General features: G+C 39.5%; 2 protein-coding genes across 2 annotated transcripts; both read right to left on the bottom strand.

Moving 5' to 3' along the window:
* Positions 1-1,777: 1,777 nt before the first annotated feature.
* On the bottom strand, positions 1,778-3,816 carry LOC137461624 (fasciculation and elongation protein zeta-2-like). The gene is made up of 3 exons (XM_068171301.1): positions 3,523-3,816; positions 2,063-2,171; positions 1,778-1,855 (listed from the first exon to the last, which is right to left on the bottom strand). Exons 1-3 carry the CDS (start codon positions 3,753-3,755, stop codon positions 1,850-1,852), a joined length of 348 nt encoding a protein of 115 aa, XP_068027402.1. The 5' UTR covers positions 3,756-3,816; the 3' UTR covers positions 1,778-1,849.
* A 1,765-nt stretch (positions 3,817-5,581) lies between these two features.
* On the bottom strand, positions 5,582-26,609 carry LOC137461623 (cysteine-rich motor neuron 1 protein-like). Its single transcript, XM_068171300.1, has 7 exons — positions 26,407-26,609; positions 23,368-23,583; positions 18,402-18,623; positions 13,448-13,642; positions 12,462-12,584; positions 10,679-10,866; positions 5,582-8,561 (listed from the first exon to the last, which is right to left on the bottom strand). Exons 1-7 carry the CDS (start codon positions 26,597-26,599, stop codon positions 8,385-8,387), a joined length of 1,314 nt encoding a protein of 437 aa, XP_068027401.1. The 5' UTR covers positions 26,600-26,609; the 3' UTR covers positions 5,582-8,384.
* Between the last annotated feature and the right edge of the window lie 1,112 nt (positions 26,610-27,721).

The following is a 27,721-nucleotide window of genomic DNA, read 5'->3' as shown; positions in this document are numbered from 1 at the left end:
TACAATGCACAATTACCTTAGCCTATTTGTAGAAAAAGCATGTTGGAAAGCAGCAAGCACAAGTGAGAGAGATGAAATCCCAAGCCAGGAAGCTACACCCCCCCATCCCTCCCTGCCCTGCTGCCTATCTCAGCAGAAGAGAGATAACACCCAAAAGCCCAAAATCCCAAAGGGGCACCTAGAACAGGAAACCTCCCATGTTACGATCCAAACTTCAAGCCTGGTAACACTTTGCTCCAGCCATTACTTTAATTTTGAAGCTTGCCTCAGGCAGGATGGGATGAAGAGCAGCAGACTAAACCTCAATCTAGACCACCTATAATAGCCCAAACTGCAGCTTATGCCAAAAGGACCACCTAGTCTTCCATTTAGCCACACTCCATGCCTATTTCTGTCCTCACAACTCATACCAGGGAATGACCTGTTTGAAAGTAACCTAACAACACTACAATGAACAAGTAATTGCACAACCCTCTTCCTTATATGACTGTACAATGCTTCCAACCAACTACTTTTTTCACTATCAGAGCCATATGAAAGTTTTCACAGATCTGTGACGTGAAGAAACAGATCAGATGAATCAGCCTCAGTCACCTTACATTTTTTTCCTACTAAAATAGGAAGAGAAATACCTTAAGCACAAATCCAACAGCATATTATTAGTTTCAAATGCATCACAGAAGTGTTGCTTAGCTGTCAGTATTCATGGTAAGAAAGTTAAACTAAGCTACTAGCTGGTCCATATGTGCTGTCACATATCTAGAAATACTGCTGAAAACAGAGGAGAAGGAAAAAACTCATGTGAAATGCTCCAAACAGATGGGCTTACCGCATCAAAGGCATGCCAGGTGGAGTGAAAGTTGAAAAAATTTCAGATATGTTTAACCCATGAACTGATTTTTCCCTCTACTTGATAGCATACCTAAGATTCTTCCTTATTCAGCAACACCACTTTACAATTTTTTTCTGATGTCGTTCCTCCATAACTTCAAAGAACTTACAAAACAATGTTTTATATTATACCTAACTATCTGTCAAGAAATCCATCAGTCTTCCAGCCCATGTTTCAGTCACACAAGGTCACAGCATGGGGGGGGTTGCAAGTATTTTTACTTTAAATAGAAGGGTTTAATTACTCTAAAACACACTCATAAAAATCTGAAGAAACATTTTAACAAAAACTAGAATAAACAGAAGTGAAATTCAAGGGATAGTCATCAGACTCAAATCATGAAAGTGTGCCCCAAATCGTTATCTTTTCCTGTTAAACCCCAAAGTATCCTCTTCATCAGAGCAACCTTTGCTCCTGTCACAGTAAAACCTAGCAGTGAATTACATAACGGATGGCATTACCCTATTCTCAGGTTACCCACACAGATGTTTTTACAACATACCTCAACTTCACTATGTTTAAAAGATAAGACACTTTTCCTCAGAAGATGGGGGAGATGGAATCTTTTCTAGCTTTTCTTCCTGAAGCATTTAAATCCACTTTCAAAAAGACCAGAGAACAACACTATCTATAAACCTCTCTGAAGCTCTTCATTCCTTGCTCCCTCCTCAGGCAACTATTCCATTTGTCAAATGAGAGAAACAAAAATTCTTACACTTCAGCATCTCCCGAGTAGCTTTTCCCATAATAAAGCCACTTTACAGTCTCCACCTGACTGCAAAATGAGATAAATTTAAATGTCCACACTGGATTTACTAAATCAGGCTACTTTTGTGTCTCCTCATCCCTCACACAGAATAGTGCTCAATATGAAACTGACAGTGGGAAGATTTTATATGACTCACCTTCTTATTTCGTATGTTTTTCTATTGTGCTCCGGCTCTAGTAAGCACCCATCTAAAACTAACCACAAATTATTTTAACCCAAGGAGACATAAACATACATTAAGGGTTTAACTCATTTTTAAAAACCTTTTCATGTATAATGCTTGGCATTAAAAGTATTTTAGACCATTTAATAAAAACATTATTTTATACAAATGCAAATTGCTTTATTTCCCTACTGAGTATAAGAGATCAGAGAGGGCATTTCTGCTGATCAGAACTTACCCCTTTTTCTGAAAGATTCAGTGTTGGCAAGTGCAAAGCTCTGGTGTGGGAAGATTTCCAGTCTACTGGCATTACGTTACCATAATTATCAGTCAAAGCATTCCAAATTCTAGAGAGAGGAAAAACAACAAAAGTGCAGACCTTAAAAAAAGCAGCAACTGATAAAAACATAAACTTATTTTTAATGATAATATATTTATATCAGCAACTATGTTTCCTCCCTAAATATTTAAGTATTCAGCTCACTGACAATTGACTTTAATGACATCTGAATGCCTTCAAACTAAGAGAAAATGGGTCTTGATAAATGTAATTTATTTCCTTTTTGAAACCAACAATGTATGCACAGAGATGCAATAAAACAACGTGATGAAGAGACAGCTTCATTATTAATCATACTAAAAATCTATTCTATTCCTAGTGTTCCTGTTTTCCTTGCCTTTTGTGCATTAGAATCAAGCATACCAGAGGCTGAATAACAGGTTCTGAGCCAAGTCAGTCTATCTTTCTGTTAGAGGTTGCTGCCTCAAGTCAACTAACAAACTAACTGCTACGTTAGGGGTATCTGTTTAGAGTGGTTGCCTAGCTAGGCTGAGAGCAGGCTAGAGGAATGACCCAACCAGACAGTGAAGGGCAGAAAGCACCTCATCACTGCCCAACACATCTCTGATTCATGGTTCTTTGAACTCACCTCCCTGTTTATATCACATATATCTAGTCTTTTTCTAACTATTGTTTTCCTCTCTTAGAACAAGCCCCACAATTTAGTTACCTCAAACAAAACCTGCAGTATTTTGATGAAGAAAAGCTGACAAATTTACTGTAAAATAAGTATGAGTACTTGAAAAGTAATGTTAAAGTCAGGAGGAAAGCAGCATATACGGAGCAGAAAAGCTCTATTACTGAGGGGGAAAAAACATCACGGTTGCAGCTAAGATTTTATTCTCCATCTGTTTCCCATGCTTTCACGTTTAATTCCAAACGCTGAAACACTGGGCATTTTACAAGAAGCTAAACAAATACTACCCTCAGTCACTTCATGTTTCAGAAGAGCTACTTCTTCTCAACCTGGAGGTAAAAGGCACAGCTCCCTGACAGTCCGAGGAACAGAACCAGAAAGCTGATTGTCAAACCCTCGCCGCGCAGGCTGGGCATGCCGCCTGCCTCCGGGTCCAGGCCCTGCGACTCCCAGCTACAGTCCCGAGAGTGGGAAAAGGCTTCAACTCTCATAGCACACAAGCCTTATTGGGATGTGGGGTGCAGGCAGCCGAGGCCAGAAGGCCCAAGGGCAGCGGGCTAACGAGCCACGGAGCCCGCGCAGTGCCCGGGCTCAGCGCCCTCCCCCGCGTCCCCGCCCCAGCTAGCTCCGACCCTTCCTTCAGGCCGAGCCAGGCCTCCTTCTCGGGCGACTCAGTCACAGCCACCCCCTTTCCCCGCCTCCCCTCCGGGCCTGTACTCACTCGTCGTCCTGCAGGGCGCTCTGCTCCGTGAGGGGCCGTAACGGAACACGGCTCTCGCCGCCGACTGCTCGGGCCTGTGGAGGCTCAAAGCAAAGAGACAACTTCGCCCCCAAATCCCCACCGTCCCAACCGCCTTTATCGCGGGCAGCCTCAGGACCACTCCCCAAGGAGGGCTGGAAACCCGAGAAGTCTTGCCAATCTCCCGGATCCCGCTGCGAGGCCGCCGCCGCCATAGCTGCCCCCGCAGCTGGAAGCACCAGGCTGCGCGCCCCCGGCTCCCGGCTGTGCGCGCTCCTAGCGCCTCCCGCAGCCCGGTGGGGCGGGGCGCGTTGAGGCGCGGGGCTGCCCCAAGGTCGCAGCGGGCGGGGAGCCGCTTGCGGATGAGGCGGAGCGACGTCAGCGGGACGGCCTCACTAGCTGGCTTCAGGAGCCATTAGCAGCTCTGAGCTGCTATGGTTGGGGCTTGCTATCTGCTCCCCGGCACAGCCGTAGGCGAGCCTGTCTCTCTCAAGCTGGAGAACGAGGCCGGCGACTGGTCCGACCTAGGACTGGCTGTGGCGCTGCTTGCACGGCTAGAAGAGAGGCGGACTGGGCTGTGTCAGTGTGGATTCAGAAGCTGGCTTCGCTCAGTGTTTCTGTAGAGGGAAAGTAAGCAGCCAGTCCTGAGGCAGATGCTTCCGAGGCAGTGAGCGGTGGTGGTGAGGGAGGAGGAAGGGCAAGGAGTGTTAGAGGTAATCTCACTGTAAGCTGGTAACGTAGGGACAAGTGGCTTTCAGGTGTTAGTTTCCCCTCCATTCAGCAACCTAACATACAGAATTAAATTTTGAAGATACTTGGTTCTTAAGTAGCACAGTCACTCCCGTGCCCATCCCCTGCTAGCATTACATTGTGCCCTTTGTAAAAAGCCCATCATAAGCTATTGCATGTAAGATCTGGTACTTTCCTTGAGCCATTGTATACTTCTGATACCCCCAAGTCCATAGCAAGATTTTTTTTCTGCAAATTAATGGCTGGCATATAGATACTGATCCACTGCTGCTTTGAGTACAGAAAGTCGGGGATAGCAAATGAAACCATCAAGGGATAGGTTCAAAGGAAGAAAACGAGGCAGTTTTCCCACAGGTAAGTAGTTAAACTGAAAAACTCCTTGCCTCAAGAGGTTACATACCAGAGCTTTACATGAAGCCACTTAACTTACAAAGCAATAGTAGAAAAAGAATAAATTATAGGCACATAAGAAAATCAACGATCTGTGGCTCAGGAAGTCCGTGAATGGACTGCCCATGGAATGGGCTGCCCGGGGAGGTGGTGGAGTTACCATCATTGGAGGTGTTCAGGAGGATAGGGTGCTTGGTTGCATGGTTTAGTTGATCAGGTGGTGTTGGGTGATAGGTTGGACGTGATGATCTTGAAGGTCTCTTCCAACCTGGTTTATTCTATTCTACATGCAAATTCTCATTCCACACTTTCTATAGGACCTCATATTAAGAGTCTCATGTGACTGATTATAGCTTTCTGACAGGTATGACTAAACTACTTGGACTCAATGACAGGGCAAAGGCCCAACCTTGTGTTTGAGAGATTGATCTTTACTGAATGCTGACACTACATGCAATTTCACAGATTTCTCTAATGTGAAAATTCTTCACTGTAAAACCCAGAACCTTCTTTAGCTGCAAACTATTCCTTACCCACAGTATTCCCAAACCTTTATTAGAATAAACCTTTATTAGAATAAACCAAACCAGGTTGGAAGAGACCTTCAAGATCATCGTGTCCAACCCATCAACCAATCCAACCCACCCAAACAGCTAACCCATGGCACCAAGCACCCCATCAAGTCTCCTTCTGAACACATGTATGTTCCGAACCGTTCTGACCTAAGGTTTTCATATAAAAACAGTCCACATTCCTACTCCCAGGGCAAAAAACCCCTCATTTTATATATATATATATATATATATATATATATATATATATATATATATATATAACCTAATGTACCAAGGACCAGCCTATGGAAGCAGTAAACATGACCATTTAAGAAGATAGGCATCAGTAGGTTTAAATTTTTTTGTTTTATTGTGCTGCCAAGAGCCAAATTACAAGAAACCGCCTTACAGTTAAAAAAGTAAACAAGCAATCTGCTGAACCGCAGCGCACTCCGAGTGCCACATATGCATCTATTTTTCAGAAAATTATATCTGCATTTCTCTTACAAGAGCACAACAGGAACCAAAGTAAAAAGAGTGTAATGGATACAGCACATAGGATAAATCATATCTTTAAAATAATAATAATAATAATAAAATAATAATAATAAAAAACATTTTACACCATGTCCTATATCCTGCTAGTATTTCTCAGAATATGGCCTTGATTGTAAAACAAAAGCAAGCATTTACAAATTCTGGTTAAAGACCGCTTACTCTTATGCAACGACCGGATGTTTTGTCTTGACAAAATCTTTGTAGTAACTGGACAGAAACATCTCTGTTTCAATATCAGGTTTAATATAAAACACAGGGGAGACTACATTTTTTCTTATTGGTGGTTGAAAACTGTAGTTATATAAGCAGAAAAAATGTTGACCCTTAATGATACACCTTTTTTTTTTTTTTTTTCTGTGATGCAAACAGCTAGAACACCTTTTTGATATTCTAAAACAACAACAAAAAAATGGTTAATCTTCAGATTAATAAATTAGGTCATTATAATAATAAATTAGTTTTTTTTTTTTCAGTTTTAAAGTTCAGCAACCTCTGACCAAGTATTTACAACAATACTTGAGAGTTCCTTTACAAAAAATACATTTTCTTTTCACATTAAGCATACTGGGTATCTGTGTCTCTTATGACAAGCATTTGTAAAAGAAAAAAAGGCAATGCACAAATGGGTAATTAGTATAAAAGTGCCAAGACCTGTTTGGAAAGTTAACATTGTATTATACAGTCAGAGTTATAAATGAGGCAAGCTACAACAAACTTCCAGCTTAATGTGGACAATATTCCAGTAGTTGTTTCAAACAATTGTTTGGAGAAAAAAAAAAAAAAAAAAAAAGGAAAAAAAAAGAAGAAAAAAAAGACAAAAAAAAAGACAAAAAAAGAAAATCCAGGAGCTGATGTTATTCTGTGGAGCTGATTAGTGCTGCATGTATATTGTCATCAGTGTCTCTAGCCAATGCATTCATTAAAAAGCCTTTTTAAGGCTAAGCAGGAAAAGAAAAATAAGAAACACCCTGAAATGTAGCAAGTAGCAAGAGCAACGCTTACTGCTATAATCGTGCACATACTGTACACACGCAAACACAAGAGTGCACACACACACACACACACACAAACACTTTCAAATCAAATGAAATCGAATCAGATCAAATCAAACTGTAGGTAGAATGAGATGCTCTTTTCTTTTTCCTAAACTCACAAATGATTAAGCATTGATATGGAATGCCTATTTATCTGTTTCTGCTCTGGGTAAAATCTCTCTCAGATAAAAATACATTCAACAAGAAAAAAAAAATAGAAAAAAATATATACTGTATACATAGTATTTCATATATACAGTATATATGTATAATGTATATACACTTGCATGCAGATATACATAAGTGTATCTACATGCATTTGTATATACATATATGTACACAAACATACAAATACTTTTTGTTGTTTTTAGCATAATTATATTTACATAAATATTCCTATAATGCTAAAGTTTAAAGAAGCATGATCTCCTTTTATTTTTTTTTTCTGAGCTTCAAAAAAGGTGCTTGAGTAATATACAATTAAAATTAAGCAGCTTCCTAGCATGGAAGTAATTTCTAAATCTGCATACCAGTAAATAAGAACATCAACAGAAATAAAACCAACCTTAAAACAGTATTTGTTTTACTCTCTTGTAAGCAAGAGCTTTGTCCAACAAAAATGTTTTTCCTTCTCCTGTATGAACAACCAGAGACTGATATAAAATAACAAAACAAAACCACAACAGACAAAACGAACAAACAAAAGCCCCTGGAACTGCATGGTGTTTTCTTGACTTTTCCTTCCTTCAGTACTGCTGTCAAAAGATCCAGTGCTCATATCAGGAATTACTTAGGCCTCAGTCTTTTGCTAACTCTGCCAAAGTCTGGCTAATCTAGCCAATCAGCTTTGAAGAAAACAAAAATAAAATCAAAAAGCAGCACAAGGTATAATTTTACACATCCTTAATAAACCCACCCTTTATTTTCTGCTACAACCTTTTTCTTGCTATTTCATTAACTACTGCAGCTTCTCATGATATAGAAAAATACTTGCAGCTACACCACACCTGTGATGTGACATACTCTGTTCTAGGAGTATATTACTGTAGCAACAGCTGAAAAAAACATCAGACTTTTTAAGTTTTATTTTTTTTTTCACCTGGGGTTAGACTTTGCTGCCACAGATGCAATTTCAGAGCAACAAGAAAACCCAGTATCCTGCTGCTCAGCATTATTCTTTATTTATTTCTTCCCCAGCCAAGGCTGACCAGCTTTTCTTATTGGAAGGTTCCTTTTACCTCATTGCCTACCCCTAGCCCCTGATTCCCCCTCCCAAAAAACCTCTATAGCTATGTTACAAGCAAATACATCTTAACAAGTTTTAAAACTTTGGTTCTAAGAAAACACTTGGTCAGTTATCTCAAGGAAAAGTGGGAATGCTTTTTCTGGCACATTGCAGGAGTCAGAGCTCATCCCAGTAAGGTCTTAGAGCTGTACATGTAGTCACAAATCCAATACAATCCACTAAGCAAGTGCACAATTCTAGTTTTACTTTAATAGCAGACTTAGTCTCTCTCTCTCTCTCTCTCTCTTAAATCCTTGGTAAGGGTGCAATTCTTCAAACTGTTTGATAGAAATTATCTGCCTGTAGGTTGTTCTGTTTCTGCATGCTGTAAAATCCACTGTATCTTGAATCTGGGTCCGCAATTCTTAGCATCCTCTGAGAACTGTCCACCTGGACCATGGTACCTTTCTTGCAGTCCACATACACCAGCTGATTGTTTAAGCAAGAAGGCTGTTAAAACAGAAAGGGAATATTGAATCAATTAAAAAAAAAAAAGTCTTTGTGGTTCAAATCCTTAAGCACAATGCAAAATCAAATCAGCAATGAAGGAGTCTGGAATTCTCTTCAGTTTGGTAAAGGCTTATGCCAGGCCAAAACCAGACAAACACTCTCTTATGAATCGCCATTTTACATCTTCTGAATGAAGCTCTGGTATTCTCATATTCCAGTAGTCTAGCACTACACAAGGGCTTAACTTTGTTGCCCTGATGTGCAGCAGTTTGTTTCCAGGACTTCAACAGCCTATTTTTCTTGTTGATAATTTTCAACAATGTTTTGTTCCTGATTGCAGATCCACTAAGAGGATGGGAGAGATTTCTGCTTTTATAGTTAATCCTGGCATGGGGTGTCCTATGGTGTCCTTCTGTATTCCCTTCTGAGGTGTCTAGTGGTGGACTCAACAGTACTAGGTTAACAGTTGATGATCTCAAAGGTCTTTTCCAACCTAAATGATTCTATGATACTATGTATTACTTCCACAATTAGGAATTCATCCACTTTTTATTTGCAAGACCCTACATCCTTGCAAAGCTGTTATTGTGGAGGTGCCAGTGTTGATGTGGCACTCGGTAGAGTTGTCCCTGCTTTTAAGTGTGAAATAGGCAATTTCATTTTACACAAATGTGAATGAGTGATGTTTTGAGTATATAATGATCTACATGTTTGAATGCACATAAAACACTGCTCAAAGAAAGCGCTAGGCTATGTAAACTTCTTTCCAGTCCTGCTATTCCTCTGAGCATCCTTCAACCTAAAAATTCTGCAGCTGAGAAGGCGGTGAAACAACATTGGGTGCATACTACTTCAAATATTTATGGGCTAAGCATGAAGGAGGACAGGCAGTAAGCATACTCTATGGATACATACAAAGTTAGTGATACTGTACATGCATGCTCAAACTATAAGCATACAAGTGGACTACAACTCTTAAAAATTCTGCTTTCCACTTATGTAGCTTCTTTTTCCAACAAAAATCAGAAAATCAGAAGAGGTTTTTATTACAAAAAAATCTACATTCATAGATGCATCACACAAAGTGTTGGTTATTTTTTCACCCAGCTATTAACTACAAACCATGATTTTAAAATGTTTTACATCTGGCTGTTCCAGAGTCTCTAGACTGGATTCACAAAGAAGATCTTGGGTTCACTGATATTCATGGAATCAGGGCTAAGCATGAGCAGTCCTTCTGTAATTTTAAACATCTTTTCTGTCATCTTTCCTTCGGTATTGATATGATTAAACTACAGTTGTTGATTTGTTCTTTATTAAATAGCTGGACTATTGTGAACAGAAAGAATAGCCTGCCAAAACATATTGCTAGGAGCTACCTGTCACCCAGCAAAGAACAGGAGAAACTAACAAGTGACATTTGGTTGAAGAAACCAGATGCTTTTTTATGACACTGAAAAAAATGATGTTTCACCACTTGAAGTGCTTGGGGGGCTATTGGGGAACTGATATAAATGGCATTTGAATATGGAGTAAAGGCTTAGTCTGCCGATGGAACTACGAATCCTAACAAAATAATGCCCTTTTCGCTGTTTGTTTCCAAGTTATCTGCTTCTTCCATTTTTTGGGTAGTCTCAGAGTGCTTAATTGGTAGATTTTTCATGAGATCTCTTTTAAAATAGCAATCCCAGAACCATATGATGCACTTATCAGAAAATGCAATAAATGCTATTAGCACATACAGTACATGATGTTCAACAAGACTTTTAAAGGGGATAAAAGTTAAGAAAAATATTCTTTTAAAAGTTTGACTGCAGATAACTGCCTGTATTTGCCTACACATGTACAGAGTTGGACTTTTAGGTTTATTTTTTTTCTGAGATTGGTATCTAATGACAACTCATTAATATATGGAGCAAGAAATGTTTTAATTTGATATAAAATCATTAAGGAAACTAAATATATACCAACAGACTGACTGGCAGAAAATGGTTTAAGATACAGGGAGAAAGTAATTGGAGTTCATATGATGTGAACTCAGTTGCATACTACACAATAGTCTAGTTAATATATTTTCTAAAAAGTTAAGGCCTGGAAATAAGACATAAACGTGGCACCTTTGTTGGAGCTTTGTAGCAGGACACTGGAATCCACTGCTTTTTCTGATTGATGAGCAGAAGAATGATGATCAGTAACAGCGCTATCATGATTGGAATTGTCACCAAGGCAACAGAGCTGACTGACGCATCTTCACTGGGGTGTGGTCCACTGCCACTTCTGTATTCTCCCTGGAGATGATTCATGTCTGCAAGGCAAATGTGAGCATTTGTTTGTAATTATACATGGGCCTTCACCATAAAGAAAAATGTAATTATGAAAGTCTCAGTTGTGGATCTTGTCACTTGTATGAATTTTGACTTTCTCTCCTGAAATGTCATCTTATTTATATAAATTAGAATTAGCTAGTATCTAATACAGTGACTATATTAGTTGTGAAAAGGCCATCAAAAAGAGAGGAAATCAGATGAAATCTAAAGCACAATAACAAGCAAGTCTGACGATAACCTCTTAGCTCAGCTGCATTCACATCATCTCACCTGACCACAATCAAATTCCCACTTGTAAAGAAATGTATGTATGCTGAGGCAAATCTGGAAGTCTTAGGATGAAAATCTTTCCCCCCCCACCCTTTTTTTCCCCGAGTAGGAAGATAATTATGATGTGTTCACTCTCTCATTTGTTGAGAACATATTACAACTCTTGCACCACTCAGTCTGTGAAAACAGACTGCTCGCACTGTACCAGACAGCAGCAAGTTTTGCATGCAATTGCAGAGAATGGTGATTTTCAATGATATATACAACATTCCCACACAATTTGCAGTGTGTTTATAACCCACAGACAGGATAGTTGCAGCCAGCTACTAATGCCTGTGAGAAATAAAAATGCTCTAATTCAGGGGAAGTTTAGGCTCGAGGTGAGGAGAAAGTTCTTCACTGAGGGAGTTGTTCGCCATTGGAATGGGCTGCTCATGGAGGTGGTGGAGTCACCATCCCTGGAGGTGTTCAAGAGGGGATTGGACGTGGCACTTGGTGCCATGGTCTAGTCATGAGGTCTGTGGTGACAGGTTGGACTTGATGGTCTTTGAGGTCTCTTCCAACCTTGGTGATACTGTGATAAAAATGTATGCTTGTGTTTTGTAAAGCAGTTACATTTCACGTAATCTTCCTCCAAACAGTATTGTATGAAATTGTCCTTATACTTTGAAATAATAAAAACACAAGTTTAGGTAGTCTTTCACTTAGAAGATATTAACAACTGCTGTGCCACATAGAGCTTTTCCCCTATCCTGGAATAAAGACTTCAGCAGAGTTTTAAACAAGAGGGATTTATATCCTTAGAGGACTTTATTAGCTTTGTGTCACCAGATGTGTTTAACTCTGACATTTGTCTATGTTGTATCTTAAGTTGTGATACATATTTTCCTGGTTTTGTTTATCAATATAAGAATGCAAGTCGATCAAATAAAGGTCTAGCAATTCCAGTGGCCTGACAACAGCCCACTTTCTAGTCTGCTGTCAGAAGATGCTGCAGAATCACTTCTCATTCATTATTTTATCACGTTCTTAACTTTACAGAACTGTATACTAAACTAACACAGATGTTTCTTCCATGCTGAGATGAATGATAATAAGACCAAATTGAATAAATATAATTTCATAGACTGATTCATCTGTACTCAAAGCAAAATCCACGCAAGAGTTCTGCACAGATGAATATTCTCAGATAAACACCTGTTTGAAACATTATAAAGATGGTGCCCAAATAGGACATGTACATGCATTAAAATCTGGGGAGTGAACACATATCTAAGGTAGCCCATTTTGTATCAGATCTTACCTCTGTGAATATGGATAATGTCATTTTCACTGGGTGTTGGCCAGTTTGGTACTTCTAGCTCAATGTCTCCTCGATGATTTGTCTTCTCAATGGGGATATTAGTAGGTTCAGGAACATACATCTCTGTGAAATGAGATAAATGTGTTTCACAAAGTACAGGCTGCTTAACTTCCCAGAGTTGCTCTAATTCAGGAAATATACTTGGTTATCTGTACTGCTTTTTCATATGAATCCTTTCATTTATTTAGAATTTTCACAATTACTGTCCTGAAATTTTGTTTCAAAACCTGGTTCATATGGGGTAGATGCCTGCTGCCATTATTATTACTCTCAGGTGAATGGGATGACATGTGTCCATACGGACAAATTGGCTTTTGAAAATATCATTTCAGAATACGGAATTTACTACAGTCTCATTCCTTTGTGATATTAAACAACAAAAATTACCAAGGGAAGACTACTTCTTCCCAGATGATATGTGAGCTGTCACTGCTGGTTTCTTTGCCTTTTTTTTATTTTTTAAATCCTTAACACAGAACTGCAAGCAGGGCTACTGCTGCATTTCCCTGGTTGTCCTGTTGGAAGTAGTCAACAACTGACTGAACAAGATGAGCAAACTCCTGCAGTAGTATAGCAGGACTAGCATTAAAAACTGGTTGCAATTCTTATGTCTCATGTCTATAGCTAGGAAAATGTCATATTATTTTTAAGTCAATGTGTTTCCATAACCTTGTGAAGGGACAGACCAAGGGTAAGCAACTGACTTTTGAGTTCACAGTTCTCACAATAAGTAAAGTCCAAACTATGTATTTGCAGAATATGCTCACGTGTTAAAAGTGCTCATTTTCCTGAAGTCTAAACATCTGTTATCTTCTTGATACTCTTCAAACATGGACTGAGATTCAAAACTCAAATATAAACCCTCTACTTGTTATCAGTCCTGGAAAAGCAGCATTATAGTCATCTAGGTTGTCACATCACATTACCTGGACACATGGGACAGCAGCTTCCCTCCACGTTGATGGGTTCAGCACAAGGGAGGGGTGGGCAGCTGACAGTGGAGCAGAGAGTCTGACCTTGCAGGCAGTAGCAGTGTGTGCAGCTGTCAATGTCCCAGCGCTCCTCATCTGCGTATGTTTTTCCATTGAAGTGGCAGACCACTTTCTTTGGAACTGTATCTTCTGTTGAAGGAAAACAGAATAGCATGAACACTGTAATTGTCAATTACCCAAACAGAAGGAAAACAATAGCTACAAAGAAATTACAGCTACAGTTAGAAGAACCTGTCTACATCTTCCAGAAAAATCTTTGTTAATAAAGTGTCATATCTACTTCTTTGTGAAGTACAAAATTAGCATGGGCTGCTTCTTATTTTCTTCATGAAAAAGACATAGCACAGATAATTGGAACATGAAATGATCATACAAAAAGTGCTGTAAAAATTAAGAAAACCTCAATTTTTTAAAATTCTTGACTGTTTGAGATTGCCAACTATTCCTCCTCCTCCTCCTCACTTCCCAGTAAATGCTATTTAACAAAGAAAAAATTACATTTCTGATTTCCAATGATCAAGAAAGATGAACTCAGTTTGGAGTACCTGAAAAAAAAAGATTAGGTAGAATGCCAAAAAGAATAAAGCAACTCTTAGGTGACATAACTAAGGTGGTTAGAGTATTATGATAAAACAGATTGAAAGGAGATCTGATCATTCCCTGTATCAAGGGAAAAATCACAGGAAAAGGGCAATAACCAAATTCAGTACATTTTCTCATGGTTAGTATTATATACATTGGAAGTTGGTGTGATCTTAACCCTTGGAAACAAGAACGCTTTCCTAAAGATTGAGAGCTGTAAAACTGAATAAGCTCTCAGACAGATTTTGACATATCATGTAACAAGGACTCAGACTTGATGAAACAAGTAGGTCTTAGGAAAACACTCAGAATCAGTGTTACACTTTTTGCCTAAGCATTCAGTACATCTTCTTTTAATGCTGTATCCTATGCAAGCCTTTTAGGTGATTGCAGTGTACCTTCTATTTCTCTGAGAAGACAGTCATGAATTGCTTAGCCTAGCATGTTTTTTGCTGCTATAGCACTTTATAGATAATCAAAGTAAAACTACACAGCAGAACCTCCAAAAGCTAAGTGCACCTCATTTTCATCTTAGCTTCTTGCTACCTTTTTTCCCACAGAAGTTATTATGACGAAACCTGCTGATGGCATGAGTTTGCAGAGTAAGCATATGCACGAGTTAACAAAAATGAAGTCACTAAATAACATCTTAAACTGCCAGAGAAATATTAGTTTAAGATTCACACAGATTATATATAAAAATATGTCAGAAGTACTTCCCAAATATAAATAAAAAGCCTTATTGAATAATATGGCCATCAATACAAATTTTAATTAGTTGACAACATAACAGAGTGGCATCATCCAGAACAACAAGGTTAGGAGTCAGCAGACGAGTGTTAACAGATCTGGACAGATCTGCTGGAGACCAGCAATAAGTCCTATTGTGAAAATACTAATGGAAATATCTGAGAAGTGCAAATGTTCCAGAATTCCTTGGTATGACCATCTCAGAGTTGTAAGTGTGGGTACCAGCCTCTCCAAGGAGAAGATTTTGTAGGTGAATATGATGTGGGCATGGTAAAGGAAGAGTGGGAGGAAAAGGTGGCTGCAAGCTGCAGAAATTGTGTTAACTTCTTTCATAGATGCTGTGCATGTTGGCATATAGAGCCAGATAACCCTGTGTTGGCCAGAAAGGAGGTATAGCTTGGGAGAGGGCAAGGAACACAGCTTGAGCAGTCCTCGTCCTCTAGTGCTCGTTACCTATGCAGATCTAAAGTTGAGTACTCTGTGCTCAGGCTGTTGCAGTTTATAAAGATGACATCACAAATTCATATAGTAATTTTTTTTTTCTAGAAGAATGAACAAGAGTAAAATCACATTAGCAGTGATTTTGAACCTCAAGGGAAAACTTTTAACTCCTACAAAAGTATTATCTGGTTGTGTATCTCCCATTTTAGTGTCCATCTCTATGCAAGTATAACTACAGGATGAAGATGAAGGCTGCAACAGCAACAAGTGCTAAAGGACAGTGGAAATGAGAGACTTGCAGTAAGAAACTAAACTACAAAAAAGCAATTCAGAATACTGTGTCTATCTCTACCTGTCTTCTCACAAATTTCCTCTAGCTGCACCAGTAAATCAATTTAATCTGGTAAACAATCAGTTGTTGCTCTGCCTTCTGCAGAAAACTAACCTTCTCTCTGTTCAAAAATATATTCCTTTATCTGTTCTAGAGTAGAAAAAAGAATTTTTCAAATTTAATCTTACTTTGCACAAAAAAATAATAATAAATACATAAAATGAATTTGAGAATTCAGACAAACAACAAACATCCAAGGCAGTCAAATTTTGAGTATGAATCTAGGTTGAATTTGTTAAACCATAAACCAGATCTGGATCCAGAAAGAAGAATAATTAAATATAGTGCTAAAATTATGTAATTTTTGAAATTCCAATAAATGAGGAGGGCTTGTTTCCAGAGTTTGCCTACTAAACACTTTATCAACTATGAAAATAATAAGGAAGAACGTGTTTCTGAAGATGTGTCTCATGGTTCTCAAGAAACGAAAACAGTAAGAACCAGGAAGACAAAAACTAAGTGCATGACCTTACTCCTCTTACAAGTATATAGTTCATAGACGCCATTAATAAAAGTAAGTTTCCATGAATTTCAGTTATTTAGACTACAAAACATACTGACAACATAGTACAGCTTGGATTAATGAAACATATAATCATAGAAAGTCTTCATGTATAAGCACTAATTAAAAAACTAGCTTCTGTATTTTCTACTTCTGAGCAAGCAGTTGCTACTAAAAAGCCAATTAAGTTTTTACAGCTCACACATTTAAGTATTTGTAATATTGCACAACTACATGGGGTTCAAAGTAAATTAAAGTTGTACCTACATGCTGTGTGTGCATATAGCTGGAAACCTGACATACAAGGTGTAGACACAAAGTTCTAAAGATTTTTGTAGCTCATGTTGCTAGTCCTTGTGATGCATCCCTTCCTCTACCTAAACAATTCTTCAGAACAGTACTGATTCATGTTCTGACTACCGGTTTGTTTGCCCAACCTTGTATAGACTCTGTATTCTCTTAAATTTAAATATATTTTGGATTAAAATGATCTTTATGGCTACAAACCAATCACTGGAAGAATCATAGAATCAATAAGGTTGGAAAAGACCTCAAAGATCATCAAGTCCAACCCGTTACCCAACACCTCATGACTACTAAACCATGGCACCAAGTGCCACGTCCAATCCCTTTTTGAACACCTCCAGGGATGGTGACTCCAGCACCTCCCTGGGCAGCCCATTCCAATGGCTAACGACTCTCTGTGACGAACTTTCTCCTCACCTTGAGCCTAAACCTCTCCTGGTGCAGCTTGAGACTGTGTCCTCCTCCCTGTGCCTGGGAGAAGAGACCAACCCCCTCCTGGCTACAACCACCCTTCAGGTAGTTGTAGACAGCAATAAGGTCTCCTCTGAAACTCCTCTTCTCCAGGCTAAACAATCCCAGTTCCCTCAGCCTCTCCTCTTAGGGCTTGTGCTCAAGGCTTCTCACTAGCCTCATTTTCAGTATCTTTCAGTATCACTAAGGTTGGAAGAGACCTCAAAGATCATGGAGTCCAACCTGTCAGCACAGACCTCATGACTAGAGTAGGGAGGACACTACTGCCCACTGCAGGCTTGAACTCACGACCTTCCCATTAAGGGTCTTATGCGCTACCAACTGAGCCACATGATCATTGCCCTTCTCTAGACACGTTCAAGAGCAGAAGAGCAGTTGTCAAAGCAAGTTTAAAATCTCCCCATTTTGTATGCAAATCATGTGAGAAATGGTAGTAATACAGGACAACAGTGTCCTCATCAGTAATCTAAGTAGGGTTTTTTCCCAAGCATTTTTTGACGGAATTCCTTGCATATCCTTTAAAACTAGTATCTATTATTAAAGGTATTTTATTTGCAATGGATTAAAGATTTTGAAAGCTACATCAATGGTACTTATCTGAAAGGACTTCATAAATTTTCTGACATCTTTCTGATGAAGAAAGATGGGCAACACAATTCACATATTGAATTAACATTACTTAAAGCCTGTAAATTTTTTTGAATATTGCTTTATATTGAATTCATTTAGTAGGCTCTGAATGCTTTCCAAGAATGCTACAAGTTCATTAGACAATTCTCTATCAGCAGCTTCCATTCTACAACCTTACTGTGAACTCACAGAGAAGTCATCTATAAAAAACATACTCCAATATACAATGGGAAAGCGATCAGCAATACTAAAATCTGTAATTTCATGAAAATTTCTAGGCATTTTTAATTGACAGCATCTATCACTTACTTGAACTCCAAATTCAAAACCAGTGCATGGCCCTCAAATTTCTATAGATTTTAGTATTGAGCACTTTTACCTCAAAAACACAAATAGAATAGAATAAACCAGGTTGGAAGAGACCAAGATCATCGCGTCCAACCTATTATCCAACCCACCTAATCAACTAAACCATGCAACCAAGCACCCTATCAAGTCTCCTCCTAAACACCTCCAATGACGGTGACTCCACCACCTCCCCAGGCAGTCAATCACTCTCTCTGTTTAGAATTTCTTCCTAACATCCAGCCTAAACCTCCCCTGGTGCAGCTTGAGACTGTGTCCTCTTGTTCTGGTGCTGGTTGCCTGGGAGAAGAGACCATCAAAAACCTGCCTATGCAGATTTCACTCTCCAGTTCAACTGAAGGTACAAGTTGCATCTCCCTGAAACAGGGAAAACCTTTTAATTTGCATATAAAACTTTTCTTATTCCCAAGAAGGGAACAGTAGTTTATCCACTATTTTTATTTGCTTACCAATACAGTAAGGACAACATTGTCCCTTTCTCAAAACAGGTCTTTCACAGGATACTGGTGGGCAAGACTCAGAGTAGCATCTAATCACACCATCCATGCAAATACAGCTAGTGCAGACGTTGGGCTTCCAGGACTCAGCCGTCAGAAAAATATCTCCTTCATCATTTTTGCAATATCTGGGCATGGTCTCATTGCTTGATGAAGAGGGATGAAGAGGCTCATCTGTAAATATAAACAGATTAAATTACTTAACTTACAATAATGAACTTTCATATTTCCTCCACAAAGGGTTCACTGTTGAAGAACATAATGGAATTGTAACACATTGGCTCACTACTTTAGAAGAATTAGGACAGAACCTTATGCCTTTTTGGTCCTTTCATGTACTGAGGATCTTATGACGTGCTCTAGAATAAAATTTATGTAGGCCTTTATTGAGTTTTCAAAAAAGAAAAGAAAAAGAAAACAGGAAAGCAAAGTGAAAAAGCAATCACCAACAGAAGCTGCCCATCACAAAGCTCTGAACTGAATGGTAAATAGGAATTCACCTTAAATTAAAGAGAATAAATGTTAAATCTAAAACTTGAATCCTAGCTTCTGCCATGTCAGTTCAAATCCTTGAATGATACAAAGTGAAAACATTTTATGCTGCTATTGCCTTCACTAGTGGACTTGTATCAGCTATGTGACCGTTTTAGGCTGTGCCTTTAAGAAAGGGACAGTGCTGGAACACTGGCTGAATATTTTGAAAACAAAGCTAGGTCTAAACAAATTTCATTGGTAGATAGGTGAAATGCAACTTTTAGTTCAGTTTGAGTCTGTCTCTGTTCCAGTCTGTTCTGCCTTTCCAGCCTGTCTGCTTCTGAGCAACTAGCCGGAGTGAACCTTGAGATAAGAAAACTAATCCCTGCATGCGCTTTGAGGCCTAACAAAATTTCATCCTTATTAATTACCTTTTCTCTCTCTCTAGCCCTTTTTGGGAAAAAAGGGAGGTAGGAGAGAGGGGGTACAGGGTGGAACCCTCCTCTGTCCAGAGGAGGGAGTTTTGTTCTGTATTACTTTCTTTGCTGTGTATTTCTGTATATATTGTAAATATTGTATATTGTGTATATATATAACCTGCATTTCATCTTGCTTGTAAATATAGATTTTACCCTTTGCTTCTCTGACTGAGCTAGCTGTGGTTTCTTTCTTTGTGGGGGAGGGAGAGCTAGGCCTTCTCTCACCACCACAAGCTACTTAAAAGTTGTTGAGAAACAAATTGAACTTCTTCAGGCTTCAGCTTGATGCCTGTGGTTCTGTCTTATTTCTCATGCCTGCACAAGGGGGAGATCTATTTCTGCATTGAAGCTGTATCTTCACAGACATTGTGGGTCAAGAAATATGATGGTTACGTGCAGGGAACATAAGAAAAGGAGAAGTAGAAAAAGTATTCATAAGGGCACTCAGAACAGGTTCTCAATCTAGCTGTGTAAGTTAAAGAGACTAAGTACATTATGTAGGTAGTGAGGAAAGATCTGCTCTTCCAAATGGTATTTTGAAGCTAAGCAAATGTTTACTATTATTTATAATGAGACAAATGGAAGTAAAGAGAACTCTCTCAACCTTTTTTTAACTGAAAATATTTTGTAAAAAGAACCCCACTGAAAACACAACAAATATACTGTAGAAAAAACAGCAAAGCTTTTTTTCCCTCTGAAGTAAGATTTCTAGATTTTATTTTTAGTAAAGACAAGTGTTTTCTGAGTTCACAGGGCTCATTCATAGAGCTTTAAACTAGACTTGAAGGGGGATGCGGTTGTAGCTGGGTTTGCACCAGTGGGGCAGTGGTCCTGTATTAATGAAGACCAGGTGGCCTCCCACACCCCCAGGGCAGAATTGGCATGCTCAGCTTGCTCCCTGCAATGCCTGTACACCAATGCACGCTGAATGGGTAATAAGCAGGAGGTGTTAGAAATCCATGTGTAGTCAAGGGGTTATGATCTGGTGGCAATTACAGAGACATAGTGGGACAGCTCACATGACTGGAACGTGGTCATGGATGGCTATGTCCTTTTTAGGAAAGACAGGTCAACAAAGTGAGGCGATGGAGTTGCTCTTTATGTGAGGGAGGATGTATCGTCCGTCTACAGATCATGGAAGGAGGGGCTGGCCACTTGGGTGGAGTATGACTGTTCTCAGAAGACTCTTTGATTATGGTTGGTTTCATAGGACACCAGGACCAATGGTAGCATGTGGGAAAGGCTTAACTCACAGGGGGAAAAGGATTCTAGGACTAGAACTAGCAGGGCTCATTCATAGAGCTTTAAACTAGAATTGAAGAGGGATGGGGTTGTTGCTGGGCTTGCACCAGTGGGGCAGTGTTTCAGTATTAATGAAGACCAGAAGGCCTCCCCCCCAACAGGGTAGAATTGGTGCACTCAGCTCACACCCAATGCTGTCTGTACACCAATGCACACAGCTAAGGCCTCCTTGGAATTCAACCTTGCAAGGATGGTCAAAGGACTTCTTTGAATACACTGGAGGAAAAACTAACACTAGAGGCAATGTAGGCCCACTGCTGAATGAGGTGGGTGCCTTGGTGACAGGACACCAAGAAAGCGGAGTTACTGAATGCCTGCTTTGTCTCCATCTATACTGCTGGAGACTGTCCTCAGGAGCCCCAGACCGCTAATGTCCCAGAGGAAGACAAGACAAAGGAGGAGACTTCCTTGGTTGATAAGGACTGGGTTAAGGAACAGTTAAGTCATCTGGACATCCATAAATCCATAGGTCCTGATGGGACGCACCCATGGGTGCTGAGGGAGCTGTCAGAGGTCATTGCCAGACGAGTCTCCACTGTCTTCAGTAAGTCATGGTGGACAGGAGAGGTGCCTGGGGACTGGAGGAAGGCCAATGTCACTCCAATCTTCAAAAAGTGTAAGAAGGAGGACCCAGGTAACTATAGACCTGTCAGCCTCACCTCCATCCCCGGAAACATAATGGAGCATCTTATCCTTGGTGCTGTCCTTAGGCATATCAAGGACAAGAGGGTCATTAGGAGCAGTTAACATGGTTTTACCAGGGGAAAGTCATGTTTGACCAACCTGATAGCCTTTTATGAGGATATAATCAGGTGGATAGATGATGGTAGAGCAGTGGATATGGTTTACCTTGATTTCAGTAAAGTATTTGACATTGTCCCCCACAGCATCCTTGCAGCTAAACTGAGGAAGTGTGGTCTGGATGATCAGGTAGTGAGGTGGATGTGAAAGGGTTGAAGGAAAGAAGTCAGAGTTGTGATCAATAGGATAGAGTCTAGTTGGGGACATGTATCTAATGGAGTCCCTCACAGGTCTGTACTGGGACCAGTATTATTCAATATATTCATCAACAACCTAGATGAGGGTACAGAGTGCACTGTCAGCAAGTTTGCTGATGATACCAAACTGGGTGGAGTGGCTGACACACTGGAGGGTTGTGCTGGCATTCAGCAAGACTTGTACAGGCTGGAGAGTTAAGCAGGGAGAAATTGAATGAAATTCAACAAGGGCAAGTGTATAGTTTTGCACTTGGGAAAGAACAACCCCATGTATCAGTACAGGTTGGGGACTGACCTGAAGGGGAAAAGGACCTGGGGGTCCTAGTGGATGGGAGGTTGACAATGAGCCAGCAATGCGCTCTTGTGGCCAAGAAGGCTAATGCCATTCTGGGGTGTATTAGAAGGGCTGTGTTTAGCAGGTCAAGAGAGGATCTCCTCCCCCTCTACTCTGCCCTGGTGAGGCCACTTCTGGAATATTATGTCCAGTTCTGGGCCACTCAGCCCAAGAAGGACAGGGAGCTGCTTAAAAGAGTCCAGCACAGAGCCACAAAAATGATGGAGTGGAACACCTTCCTTACAAGGAGAGACTGAGGGAGCTGAGGCTCTTTAGCTTGGAGGAGACTGAGGGGGGACCTCATTCATGTTTATAAATATGTAAAGGGTGAGTGCCAAGAAGATAGAGTCAGGACACTGCTTAGCGATGCCCAGTGACAGGACAAGGGGCAGTAGGTGGAAGCTAAGGCATGGGAAGTTCCATGGAAACAGGAGGAAAGATTTTTTTCATTGTGAGGGTGACGGAACACTGGAACAGGCTTTCCAGGGGGGTTGTGGAGTCTCCCTTTCTGGAGAGATTCAAAACCTGCCTGGATGTTTCTGTGTGATCTACTCTAGGTGGTCCTGCTCTGGTAGGGGGTTTGGATGAGATCATTTTTTAGGGTCCCTTCCAATCTCTAACATTCTGTGATTCTGTGACACAATTCACAGCTTTGGACTGAGTTTCCACAACAATAAACTCTCCCTTTGCTATATAAAATAGGATTTCACGTTCATTTACTATTGCGTATCTTTCCTCAGGGGAAAGCAAATCCTGTTACCTTCTTGACACCGTAAGGCAATGTGAGAGGAATTTGGCAGACTCACTGGGCTGGAATGCTTTGATATTACTCAGTTGCCTTCAAGTCAATCTCAAATCATACCAGGTGAAAGTAAAAGCAAAGAGAAGTACTTTTGAGAATAAATCTCAAACAGACATCATAGTAATAAAAAGGTTAATAGAAACCAAGGCATGTAGAAAGGAAGAGAAACAAGCTGATACCTGCCTAGTACTCTATTTTCAAAGCTTCTCTAACTGTGCATGTTTCCATAAATGAGCCAGTACATATTTCACAAACCTTCCAACTAAGGATCTGGTTTTCATGCTACCCTTATATTATTTGATTACCTTCAAAGACATTTAAACTTCAGGGCCACAATTCCCCATTACTCATACAATATATTTCTTGCACACAGTCAAGTTTTGCCTTTGCCTCGAAGTGCAGACTTGCACTCCGAGCTGCTAAATGTACCACAGCAAACAACTGTACACATACTGAAACATTCAATATTCACATCATATAATCTCAGATGAAGAAAGAACTCTGATGAAAGCTGGTTGTCAGTACATACCTGGGCACTGTGGACAACAGGAATCTTGTGTGCGGGTGGGGTTTTGACAAAGAAGAGGTGGACAGACTTCAGTCTCACACAGGACACGTCCACTGTGGCATGTGCATTGTGTGCAAGAATCAATGTTCCAAGTCTCTCCTTCTACAAAGTACTCCCCACCAGGAGCATGACAGATAGATGGGCTGGTGAGCTCTGGCTTCTGCACAATTATTTCATCTGGGAAAAACAGAATTGGAAGACAGGCAAGAATCAACTGTGATGTTAATGATTAACAGAAGTACCCAAGATGAGTAACTTCTGTTATTGTTGAAAATATTAGGAATAACAAAGCAAGCTATAAATGTATTTTTACTGAAGGTGTTTCAACTAGCAACAGAACAAGAGGGAATGGCTTCAAGCTACAACTGGGTACGTTTAGGCTAGACATTAGGAAACATGTTTTTCATGGCAAGACTGGTCAGGGATTGCAATGTGCTGCCAAGGGAGGTGCTGGAGTCCCCAAGCCTAGATGTGTTTAAAAGGTGGTTTGGATGTGGTGCTTGGGGCCATGGTTTAGGGGTGAACTCTGCAGAGCAGGGCTCTGGGTTGGACTTGGTGATCCTGAGGGTCTTTTCCAACCTGAATGTTTCTGTTATTCTGTGAACTTTATGTCACCTGCATCTTATGGAAAATGGGAAAAATACAAACAAGAAATAATTTGAGAATCAGTCCGAATAAATGCTACTTAATATAAATCAAAGATAATTTAACACATTCTTGGCACTCAAGCCAATCTGTGACATAGAAATTCCAAGCAACAACTGTCATTTTCTAAAAAGAAAATAATATATTCATCAGACAGTGTAACTGCTAAATATTACCATCAGTACAATTACTAAAATGAAGGATGAATATACTTGCTCTGGATTTAGGAAGTCCAGATCTCTCTGTGAGAACAATGTTGATAACACACTGCTGGTTTTGTTGTTGCTAAGTAGTACTCACCCTACATTGAGGGTTTTCCATTTTCCTGTGGTCTACCAGTATGTAGGTGCACAAGAAGCCATGAGGGATCACAGCCAGGGTAGCTGACCTGAACTAGCTAAAGATATACTCCATACCATAGGATTTCATGCTCAGTAGACAAACTGGAAGAGTTGGTTGGGGTAAGTACAATCACTGCTCAGGCACCGTCTGCACTGATCAGCAAGCACTGAACAATTTCATTGTGCATCACTTCTTTTCATGGATTTTACTTTTATCTCTTTTTGCTATATTTTTACATATTTATTATTTTATTATGTTTTATTAAATTTATTAGACTTTCCTTATCTCAATCACAAGTTTTACTTTATTTTTTTGTTTGTTTTTTTCCCCCTGATTCCCCTCCTCATCCCACCAGAATCAGGGAGGAGTGAGCAAGTGGCAGCAAAGTGCTTATTTGTCAGCTGGGACTAAAATGTGACACTGCTCTTCCTGGAACAATATGCAGAACAATCTTCTTTGCAGTAGCTTTCTCCCTCTCTTCCCCCTCCCCCCACAGCGAGGTTTCATAGGGGAGAGAGCTGTACTATTTAAGATACATAGATTTGCATGTGTAGGGAACAGAAGGAAAGATGATAGTGTCTGATGGGATACCTATGGATCAACACAGCAGATGGCTGTGTCAAAAACAAACGTACTCCAAGCTGATAAACAACAAAATTTCACTTTAAAAATCTTACAGGGTCTAAATTCCCTGTTAGGCCAGCCAGACAATTGATAATGGGAGAGAATCAAGAGAGTCAAGGATGGTTACCATAATGTGCATAACCCCTTAGTGCTTCAACCTCAGATAAAAATGTCATCAATGCCTGTCATTACTAAGATGCTAAGCGCTGAGAGTTTGTGCGTCAGCAATTAGTTGGTACTGAAACAGCTCTGACTCCATGGAAGTCAGTGTCAACACCAACACCATGGCTGGCTGTGGAACCACAGACACTGTGTGATTTGTCACAGTGCTTGAGGAGAGAAGGGTGGTGCAAACTGGGAAAGGCTGAAAGGCAGACAGACCTTTTGGAGTCCCACATCTTCCAGGGGACTATGTTTTTCCAGTTACAACACGGTGTGAACTGGATGGGAGATCACCATTTGCCTAAGGAGATCAGTTATCTTAGGTTCTACACAGTATACACTGTCACTTTCAGAAAGAGGATCTGGCTGCTTATTTTGCCCCTGGAATTTCCTGTTCTTTACAAAGAATTTTGAACAATTCCTAATTTCTTGTATCTTGCCAGTGGTCTCTTACTGTTTTTGATATTCATAGTAGTACAAGTAGCACAAGTCTTGATGTTCCTACCTGTAACATGATTTCCAATAAAGTGATACTTGTATTAAAAATTAAACTATTCAGCATATAAAACACTGTAGAAATCAATCTGAAGACAGAAGGCATTAATCTACCCCCACCCTAACATCTTTCACAGATACTTTTCAGATTAATGCTTATTATTAAAACTGTTTTGGAATGCAAGATTAATTGTACTTGATCTTTCCACCTAAAGCATTAGCATAACCTACTGCTGGAGGCAGAGGAGCCTCCACTCGGAACAGAGAATCATAATGTTCAATTACTTAAGACATCTGTATAAATGTGCAGTCCTTTGAGGAGATGTGAAACATAGGTCAGGAGATTAATTTTAATAAAACCCCACTTCAAATTAAAAAAGAGAAAATGTTGTGGCTTACTGCAGTAATTGCTGTTATAGGTGACAACACTGTACATGGGTACAAATTTGTTATTATAACTAATACAGACTACAAATACTCTGTTTTAAAGATTAACATGTTTGGACCCCAAACATGTCTATCTTTAAATATTTAAAGTTCCTATTTTTCACACCAGATCTTAATTAAGACCACTAATCATGTCATCTTATAGATCTGTATTATATATATAAACTTGTATTTTATATATAGCTATTGCTAAATGATGCATGAGATTATTTTCACATATTTGGAAAGACAAAACATGTGAAATGAAACCTGATAACAAAAAACATATAGAAGAAAGCATGCTACCTGGACACGATGGGCAACACTGCTCTGGATATATAGTAGGGTTGCCACAATTAGGAACAGGGCAGGTGATCAAGGCACACATTTCCCGACCGTTGTGGCAGTAACACTCCCTGCAGCCATCGTGCCAGCTCTCCTCGTTCTCATGTCGGCGCCCATCCATTGACAGGCAAGAGCCTGTTTTAATAGGAGGCATAAGAGAAGCAGTTGCCTCTGCAAAAAAATCAAAGGAAAATGGAGTGTCCTGGTAAGTGTGCATTGCTTAGGAAAAAACCCACACCAACTTCATGCCTGGATTGCTTTCATTTTTAAAGCACACATAAAATGATGAATACTTCTATCATTTACACTTAATAATAAAAGTAATGGTACATGTGAAATAATTAAAGGATATAATAAGGGCATGGTAATAGAAAATATTCTCCTTGGAAAATGTCATCACTTCTTCCTGGTGCACCTATACTGTTTTTCAGCATACAGAAATAACAGGAAGCATATTTAAAATAAAATATTTAACAATCAGTGTATTTGATAATAGGAGTATCTGATGGCAAGTAGAATATGACAGCATTTACAAGATGATTTTGTATCATGAATGATGAAAAACTACAAGTAAGTTCTAATGGGATCGTGCTAGATATTGGAAATATTTAATAAAACAATTAATAAACACAAGAAATGATTTGTTTACATTACAATGATAAATGAGATGCCTGGAAGGTAACTGCTCTGATAGTTTTATTCCTCATTCCTAGCTTTAACTAACATGACAACACAATAGCTTGGACAGCTACATTACTTGTGTACAGAACACACAAGCAGTTGGTCCAGGGTGGATAAAGCCTCATTTGTATCTTAAGGGGTATTTAGTACTGCAGGATTCATCCTCAATATATTCCTTGTAAATCAGCAGATTGAATCTGACCCCACATCATCATGATGATGAAGGATTTAGGATCAGTTTGTTCTCAGCAGTGTCAACCATGTTCTGCTGATACATATGGATAGGTTTATTGGTATTAAGTTGCTTATTTAATTTTCTATTTAAAAAAGGATGTCATATAAAAAGTGCTAATGTTTATGTGCAATTTCAGTAATCTTTTTTTGGGTTTTGTTTGTTTGGTTGTTTTTCTTAACATGTTCAAGTTATCACTTCTTCAGCTGTGTCAGGTCTGTCAGCAGGTGGTATGAAGTTAGTTAGATGCATGTTATCAGAGTAAGAACCCAACACACAGAAACTATGTCAGTATACCATTTTGTGAATCAAAAAAAATCCATGGCATAAGATAAAATACTTCTTAAAACAGATTTTGTCCTA

This window comes from Melanerpes formicivorus, unplaced genomic scaffold, assembly GCF_026170545.1.
Source record: "Melanerpes formicivorus ecotype bairdi unplaced genomic scaffold, bMelFor1.0.p_v2 SCAF_2713, whole genome shotgun sequence".
NCBI lineage: Eukaryota > Metazoa > Chordata > Aves > Piciformes > Picidae > Melanerpes > Melanerpes formicivorus.
This window is presented reverse-complemented; position numbering and strand designations above follow the sequence as displayed.